This window comes from Petromyzon marinus, unplaced genomic scaffold (genome assembly GCF_048934315.1).
Source record: "Petromyzon marinus isolate PM22_M1 ecotype Great Lakes invasive population unplaced genomic scaffold, UKy_Petmar_22M1.pri1.0 PM_Scaffold_394, whole genome shotgun sequence".
Classification (NCBI taxonomy): Eukaryota; Metazoa; Chordata; class Hyperoartia; order Petromyzontiformes; family Petromyzontidae; genus Petromyzon; species Petromyzon marinus.
This window is the reverse complement of record NW_027423384.1, coordinates 18,048-27,500: the sequence shown is the minus strand read 5'-3', so window position 1 is coordinate 27,500 and position 9,453 is coordinate 18,048. Positions and strand designations below refer to the sequence as shown.

The following is a 9,453-nucleotide window of genomic DNA, read 5'->3' as shown; positions in this document are numbered from 1 at the left end:
TCTGTGTGTATCTGTGTGTCTGTGTGTGTCTGTGTGTGTCTGTGTCTGTGTGTGTGTGTCTGTGTCTCTGTGTGTCTCTGTGTGTCTGTGTGTCTCTGTGTGTCTGTGTGTGTGTCTGTGTGTCTCTGTGTGTCTGTGCCTCTGTGTGTGTATCTGTGTGTGTCTGTGTGTGTCTGTGTGTGTCTGTGTGTGTGTGTCTGTGTGTCTCTGTGTATCTGTGTATCTGTGTGTTTCTGTGTCTCTGTGTGTCTCTGTGTTTCTCTGTGTGTCTCTGTGTGTCTGTGTCTCTGTGTGTGTATCTGTGTGTGTGTGTGTATCTGTGTGTGTCTGTGTATGTGTGTCTGTGTGTGTGTCTGTGTGTCTCTGTGTGTCTCTGTGTATCTGTGTGTCTGTGTGTCTCTGTGTGTCTGTGTGTCTGTCTGTGTGTGTGTGTCTGTGTGTCTGTGTGTTTAGCAGCAGAGTCTATCCAGTTTTAGTCTGACTCTTTAAGAATCTCCGACATCACAAGTTGATGACTACACAACCACCACCACCACAACCACCACAACCACAGCCACCACCACAGCCACCACCACCACCACCACAACCACCACCACCACAACCACCACAGCCACCACCACCACAACCACCACCACCACAACCACCACAGCCACAGCCACCACCACAACTACTACAACCACCACAACCACCACTACCACCACAACCACAGCCACCACCACAACCACCACAAGCACAACCACCACAACCACCACAACCACCTCCACCACAACCACAGCCACCACCACCACAGCCACCACAACCACCACAACCACCACCACAGCCACCACCACCACAAACACCACCATCAACAACGCCGTTGCTCATAGCAACGTGGGGAGAGGGAGACATCGTAGCCATGTTTGTTGTGTTACGGTCACAGACTTCAACTATGCAGAACCCGTACATAGATATCTGTCTGTGTGTGTGTCTGTGTGTGTGTCTGTGTGTGCCTGTGTGTGTCTGTGTGTGTGTCTGTGTGTGTCTGTGTGTCTGTGTGTGTCTGTGTGTGTGTCTGTGTGTGTCTGTGTGTCTGTGTGTGTGTCTGTGTGTCTGTCTGTGTGTGTGTATGTGTGTGTGTCTGTGTGTGTCTGTGTGTGTGTCTGTGTGTGTGTCTGTGTGTGTGTCTGTGTGTGTGTCGAGGGTAAATGGGCGAGGTTTAGGACTGTGACTCATGCAGCTGCAATGGCTGCTTTGGGTACGCGGTCCAGACCTCCCCAGAGACCCTGGCTGACAGAGGAGGTGTTCAGGATGGTTGAGAAAAAGCGACAGGCCCACTGTCATCGGCTACAGAATCCCACATCAGAGAATGAGGAGGCTTACCGCAGCCTTCGCTCGGAGGTTCGGAGAGCCGTGAGGCGCTGCAAGGATGGGTGGTGGTCGCGGGTTGCTGAGGAGATGGAGTCTGCCTCAGTGGCCCGTGATCACAAATCTCTATTTAACTCCATCAAAAAAGTAACCTGCAGCGCCACACCTATTAACATCATTAGGGGAAAAAACGGTGATCCAATCTCCGACCCCCAGGAACAGGTTTGCAGATTTGCTGAGCATTTCTGTGAGGTCCTGGGGGAGGGAAAATCCCTCAGCCAGGAAAACATCGTGGCACAAAGTGAGGATGACCCTGCTGAGGCTGCGGTGCCTCAAATATTGGAAGAAGTCACCCTCTGCGAGTGGCTGGCTGAGGTGCCATCTGTTGAGGAAGTACTGAAGGCGATACGGAGTCTGAGACCAGGAAAGGCAGCGGCCAGAGATGATCCCCCAAGCGAAATGCTGAGGGAGGGTGGCGTTTGTGCACAGACTGCCCTATATGACATCATAACAACAGTCTGGACCACTGGACGGGTTCCGCAGGATTGGAAGGATGCCCTGGTGGTCCCCCTTTTTAAGAAGGGGGACCGCACAGACTGTAACAACTACAGGGGCATCTCACTCCTCAGTGTGCCGGGAAAGGTCCTGGCAAGGATTATTCAACATCGCCTTGCCAGGCATGCTGAGGAGAGGCTTGCGGAGCCCCAATGCAGTTTCAGGAAAGGGCGGTCCTGCACAGATGCCATATTTTCTGTCTGTCTGCTACAGCAGGGGTGTAGGGAATTCCAGCAAGACCTACATCTCTTCTTTATTGACCTGGTCAAGGCCTATAATACCATCAGTAGGCCTGGGCTCTGGGTTGTTCTTCGTGCTTTTGGAGTCCCTGAACCTCTGCTCACGCTCATTAAGGACCTTCATGATGGTGAGCGGGCCCGGGTAAAACTACGTGGCCGGGAGCCAGAGCCATTCCCTGTACACCTTGGGGTGCGACAGGGATGTCCTCTGGCTCCCACATTATTTAACAACTATTTTGACCACGTAGTTCGTGAAGCCTTCAATAGCTGTACCGGGGGAATCTCCATTTGGTACAGATATAATGGGAGGCTGATCGATGCCCGGGTGCGGTCAAGGGATGGCTTCCTATTGCTCAACCACGTTATGTATGCCGATGATTTGGTAATAGCTGCTCATTCAGAGGAGGAGTTGGAGATTCTGCTGCTGAGACTGGAGCGTACCACTAAGAGATGGGGCCTTACCATCAGCCCCACCAAAACTAAGCACCTGCCTGTGTATTTTGTACCATCGGACACTCCACCCCCACAACTCCCACAACTCCCGGTGATGGGGCAGTTGTGGAGAGAGTGGAGAGTTTCCCAAACCTGGGCAGTGTGCTTATGACCGGCTCCAGTTTAACAGCAGAGGTCTCACTCCGAATCAGTCGAGCGGCAATATATTTTCATCGGTTGCGTAACGCTGTGTGGAAGCTACCTGGTCTGTCGCTCCGCACTAAGCTTCAGGTGTTCTCGGCCACGGTCATTCCCTCCCTTCTCTACGCTTGCGAAACGTGGACCCCCCTAATGGGACATCTTCGTCGATTAGAAAAATTTAGGCTAGCCTGCCTACGATCCATCCTGGGTTTAACCAGGCTGGATTGTGTGACGAGCTCACAAATCCTTGAAAGATCTAGGCAAGGTCCCATCGGTGAGCTCCTCCGGCAGGCAAGGCTGCGTTGGCAGGGTCATGTAGCCCGCATGCCCAGCCACCTCATGCCGAAAACAACTTTTGTTCCGCCGGATCGAGGGGGCTAAACGGGCGCGGCACGGGCTAGAGAAGAGATAGAGTGACGTGGTACAGGAGGACGGGGAGCTGAGTGGACTTGCCGATGACTGGTACCAGCAGTGTCAAGATCGGCCTCTGTGGAGGAGGCTCGTGAAGGACGCTACTGGGCAGTTGGAGGCAGTCGCCCTCCAACAACAACGGAGGGCGGAGGAGCGACGCTCAGAACAACGAGCGGAGCGCCGGGTGGCTAAAGCACAGCAGGTTGGCACAGTAGGGGGCACAGGTGGTGCATCAGCCAGTCATCTCAGTCAGTCGACCCGTGGCACCTGGGTCTGCCCCGTGACCTCCTGCCAGCGGGCGTTCGACACTTCACGTGGCCTCAGGGTGCACATAGCCTGGCACAAGCGTCGTGGTGACGTCACCGCCACTTAGTGGCGAATAGCGGTTGTTGTTGTTGTCTGTGTGTGTCTGCGTGTGTGTGGGGAGCGGTAGTGTCGTGGTTAGCGCTATACCATCCACTCACCCTACTCTTCTCACCCACTTCAACCTGAACAACAACAACAACAACCATGATCACCGATGATGAAGATGACATCTCCCCCCCCCCCCTCTCCCACCCCCACCCCCCCCAGACGCTGCTGACCACCACCACCACCCTCCTCCTCCTCGTGGTGGTGGCTCAATGTTCCCGGAAATCCAACCACCACCACCGCCACCACCACCAGCATCATCATCAGCAGTCAGCGTCAGCGGCGTCCTCATCAGCAGGCCAGTGGGAGGCCGCCGACGGAGGCCGCCACGTGGGGCCCGACGGCCTCTGGACGGGGCCCGAGTGCCAGGCCGACGTTCCGGACGAGGTCCTCCTCAAGCGCCTTTACCTGCCACACTCCGTACGGGAGTTGTTGGAGAGCGCCAACGGTGAGGAGGGGTGGAGGTGGTGGTGGTGGTGGAGGTGGTGGAGGTGGTGGTGGAGGTGGTGGTGGTGGTGGTGGAGGTGGTGGGGGTGGTGGTGGAGCTATTGGAGGTGGTAGAGGTGGTGGTGGTGGTGGTGATGGTTGTTGTGGCGGTGGTGGTGGTGGAGGTGATGGTGGTGGAGCTGGTGGAAGTGGTAGTGGTGGTGGTGGAGGTGGTGGAGGTGGTGGAGGTGGTGGTGGTTGTGGCGGTGGTGGTGGAGGTTATGGTGGTAGTGGTGGTGGATGTGGCGGTAGTGGTGGTAGAGGTGGTGGTGGTGGTGGTGGGCGTGGTTCTGGGTGCTTTGTGACAGACAGAGAGACCAGACCCAGGTTCTCAGTGACCTCCGGCCCCGTGGCTACCAACTCACTAACGACATCTTCCATCCCAACCACCACCTCCTCACCCACCCACTCACCCACCCACTCACCCACCAACTCACCCACCCACCCACCCACTCACTCCCTCTCCCACCCACCCACTCATCCACCCACCCACTCACTCACCCACCCACCCACTCACCCACCCACCCACCTCACTCACCCACTCAATCACTCACCCACTCACTCACTCACCCACCCACTCACTCACCCACCCACTCACCCACCCACTCACCCACCCACTCACCCACTCACCCACCCACCTCACTCACCCACCCACCCACCCACACACCCACCCACTCACTCACCCACCCACCCACCACACAGATCTAGAGGCAGCATCATCAGCGGCCTCGGCGCCAGCGCTGGACTGCCCTCGGTGGTCTCCCGAACTGCTGAAGAGCTCCTTGCTGCGCGACCGCTCCCTCTCTCCCTGGACCTACCGGTCAGTTGCTGCCTCCTCTCAGCATCGTCAGCATCACCCACCCACTCACTCACCCACTCACCCACCTACCCACCCACTCACCCACCCACTCACCCACCCACTCACCCACTCATCGACACACCCACCCACTCACCCATTTACCCATTCACCCACCCACCCACTCAACCACCCACCCACCCATTTACCCATTCACCCACTCACCCACCCACCCATTTACCCATTCATCCACCCACCCACTCACCCACCCACCTACCCACTCACCCCTTCACCCACCCACCCATTTACCCACTCACCCACCCACCCATTCACCCACCCACCCAATTACCCACTCACCCCTTCACCCACCCACCCACTCACCCCTTCACCCACCCACCCACTCACCCCTTCACCCACCCACCCAATTACCCACTCACCCCTTCACCCACCCACCCACTCACCCCTTCACCCACCCACCCACCCACTCACCCCTTCACCCACCCACCCACTCACCCCTTCACCCACCCACCCAATTACCCACTCACACCTTCACCCACCCACCCACTCACTCACCCACCCACCCATTCACCCACCCACCCACTCACCCCTTCACCCACCCACTCACTCACTCACCCACCCACCCACCCACTCACCCCTTCACCCACCCTTCACCCACCCACCCATTTACCCACTCACCCACCCACCCATTCACCCACCCACCCAATTACCCACTCACCCCTTCACCCACCGACCCACTCACCCCTTCACCCAACCACCCACCCACTCACGCCTTCACCCATCCACCCACTCACCCCTTCACCCACCCACCCAATTACCCACTCACCCCTTCACCCACCCACCCACTCAGCCCTTCACCCACCCACCCACCCACTCACCCCTTCACCCACCCACCCAATTACCCACTCACACCTTCACCCACCCACCCACTCACTCACCCACCCACCCATTCACCCACCCACCCACTCACCCCTTCACCCACCCACTCACTCACTCACCCACCCACCCACCCACTCACCCCTTCACCCACCCACCCATTTACCCACTAACCCACCCACCCATTCACCCACCCACCCAATTACCCACTCACCCCTTCACCCACCCACCCACTCACCCCTTCACCCACCCACCCACCCACTCACCCCTTCACCCACCCACCCAATTACCCACTCACCCTTCACCCACCCACCCACTCACCCCTTCACCCACCCACCCACCCACTCACCCCTTCACCCACCCACCCACTCACCCCTTCACCCACCCACCCAATTACCCACTCACACCTTCACCCACCCACCCACTCACACCTTCACCCACCCACCTCACTCCACTCACCCACCCACTCACCCTTCACCCACCCACCCACCCACTCACCCCTTCACCCACCCACTCACTCACTCACCCACCCACCCACCCACCCACCCACTCACCCCTTCACCCACCCACCCACCCACTCACCCCTTCACCCACCCACCCCACTCACCCCTTCACCCACCCACCCAATTACCCACTCACACCTTCACCCACCCACCCACTCACTCACCCACCCACCCATTCACCCACCCACCCACTCACCCCTTCACCCACCCACTCACTCACTCACCCACCCACCCACCCACTCACCCCTTCACCCACCCACCCATTTACCCACTCACCCACCCACCCATTCACCCACCCACCCAATTACCCACTCACCCCTTCACCCACCCACCCACTCACCCCTTCACCCAACCACCCACCCACTCACGCCTTCACCCACCCACCCACTCACCCCTTCACCCACCCACCCAATTACCCACTCACACCTTCACCCACCCACCCACTCAGCCCTTCACCCACCCACCCACCCACTCACCCCTTCACCCACCCACCCAATTACCCACTCACACCTTCACCCACCCACCCACCCACTCACTCACCCACCCACCCATTCACCCACCCACCCACTCACCCCTTCACCCACCCACTCACTCACTCACCCACCCACCCACCCACTCACCCCTTCACCCACCCACCCATTTACCCACTAACCCACCCACCCATTCACCCACCCACCCAATTACCCACTCACCCTTCACCCACCCACCCACTCACCCCTTCACCCACCCACCCACCCACTCACCCCTTCACCCACCCACCCAATTACCCACTCACCCCTTCACCCACCCACCCACTCACCCCTTCACCCACCCACCCACCCACTCACCCCTTCACCCACCCACCCACTCACCCCTTCACCCACCCACCCAATTACCCACTCACACCTTCACCCACCCACCCACTCACACCTTCACCCACCCACCCACTCACTCACTCACCCACCCACTCACCCCTTCACCCACCCACCCACCCACTCACCCCTTCACCCACCCACTCACTCACTCACCCACCCACCCACCCACCCACTCACCCCTTCACCCACCCACCCACCCACTCACCCCTTCACCCACCCACCCACTCACCCCTTCACCCACCCACCCAATTACCCACTCACACCTTCACCCACCCACCCACTCACTCACCCACCCACCCATTCACCCACCCACCCACTCACCCCTTCACCCACCCACTCACTCACTCACCCACCCACCCACCCACTCACCCCTTCACCCACCCACCCATTTACCCACTCACCCACCCACCCATTCACCCACCCACCCAATTACCCACTCACCCCTTCACCCACCCACCCACTCACCCCTTCACCCAACCACCCACCCACTCACGCCTTCACCCACCCACCCACTCACCCCTTCACCCACCCACCCATTTACCCACTCACCCCTTCACCCACCCATTCACCCACCCACCCACTCACCCCTTCACCCACCCACTCACTCACCCACCCACCCACTCACCCCTTCACCCACCCATCCACTCACCCCTTCACCCACCCACCCAATTACCCACTCACACCTTCACCCACCCACCCACTCACTCACCCACCCACCCATTCACCCACCCACCCACTCACCCCTTCACCCACCCACTCACCCCTTCACCCACCCACTCACCCCTTCACCCACCCACCCACCCACTCACCCCTTCACCCACCCACCCATTTACCCACTCACCCACCCACCCATTCACCCACCCACCCAATTACCCACTCACCCCTTCACCCACCCACCCACTCACCCCTTCACCCACCCACCCATTTACCCACTCACCCCTTCACCCACCCACTCACCCCTTCACCCACTCACACCTTCACCCACCCACCCACTCACTCACCCACCCACCCATTCACCCACCCACCCACTCACCCACTCACCCACCCATTCACCAACCCACTCACTCACTCACCCACCCTTCACCCTTCACCCCACCCCCCCCGCCCCCAGGATGAACGAGGACCCCTCCCGGGTCCCGGCGAGACTCCCCGAGGCGCAGTGCCTCTGCCCGGGCTGTGTGGACGCCTCCCGGCAGCGCCACGACCTCGCCTGGGCCTCCGTGCCCGTCACGGCCGCCGCCGGCGTCCTCCGCAGGGTGCCGTGCGCCCTGGGGCGCGTCGCCCTCGTGCCCGGCTGGGTGCACGTCGCCGTGGCGTGCACCTGCGCCGCGCCCGCGACGCGCGACGCCGGGCGGACGTTGAGGGGACGTTGAGGGGGGACGTTTGAGGGGGGACGTTGAGAGGAGGTGATTGGTTGGGTGGCTGAGCAGGTGACTGACCAGATGATTGGGTGACTGACCAGATGATTGGGTGATTGGGTGATCAGGTGACTGACCAGATGATTGGATGATTGGGTGATCAGGTCACTGACCAGATGATTGGGTGATTGGGTGATCAGGTCACTGACCAGATGATTGGGTGATTGGGTGATCAGGTGACTGACCAGATGATTGGGTGATTGGGTGATAAGGGGACCGACCAGTTGATTGGGTGATTGGGTGATCAGGTGACTGCCAAGGTGACTGACCAGATGATTGGGTGATCAGGTGACTGACCAGATGATTGGGTCATTGGGTGATCAGGTGACTGATCAGGTGACTGACCAGATGATTGGGTCATTGGGTGATCAGGTCACTGACCAGATGATTGGGTCATTGGGTGATCAGGTGACTGATCAGGTGACTGACCAGATGATTGGGTCATTGGGTGATCAGGTGACTGACCAGATGATTTACCGGATGGGTGACCAGACGGTGATTAGTGGTAACCAGCTGGTAACTAGCTGTAACCAGCTGGTAACTAGCTGGTAACTAGCGGTAACCAGCTGGTAACTAGCTGTAACCAGCTGGTAACTAGCGGTCATTTCGTTGAGCAGCATGTTAAGGGGAATTATTTGAAGTCTTAACCTGTAACAGAGTTCACTCGGCTTGTAGCTTGTAGAGAGCTTAGTTGTAGTTTTATACAATTGTTGTTTTTACTATTGTAATGATGATGATGATGCAGTTTTCGTTTTAAGATAAATGCATTTTATTTGTAAGTTGAACTTTACGAGTTGGAATACTAGCCGAACCGAATTGGTGTATTAATCTTATTGGTAACCATGTACCTGTTAGTATAACTTTATTGGTAGCTATGAACTTGATAGTATAACTTTATTGGTAGCTATG

At 58.2% G+C, this 9,453-nt stretch overlaps 1 protein-coding gene across 1 annotated transcript in view; it reads left to right on the top strand.

Annotated features, from left to right (window-relative positions):
• Positions 1-8,499, top strand: part of LOC116957042 (uncharacterized) — a 12,094-nt gene extending 3,595 nt beyond the window's left edge. Inside the window, exons 2-4 of the mRNA XM_032978959.2 lie at positions 3,756-4,041; positions 4,782-4,899; positions 8,238-8,499. Coding sequence (XP_032834850.2) covers positions 3,756-4,041; positions 4,782-4,899; positions 8,238-8,499 — 666 coding nt within the window. The remainder of the gene's footprint in view (positions 1-3,755; positions 4,042-4,781; positions 4,900-8,237) is intronic.
• The last annotated feature ends 954 nt before the right edge of the window (positions 8,500-9,453 follow it).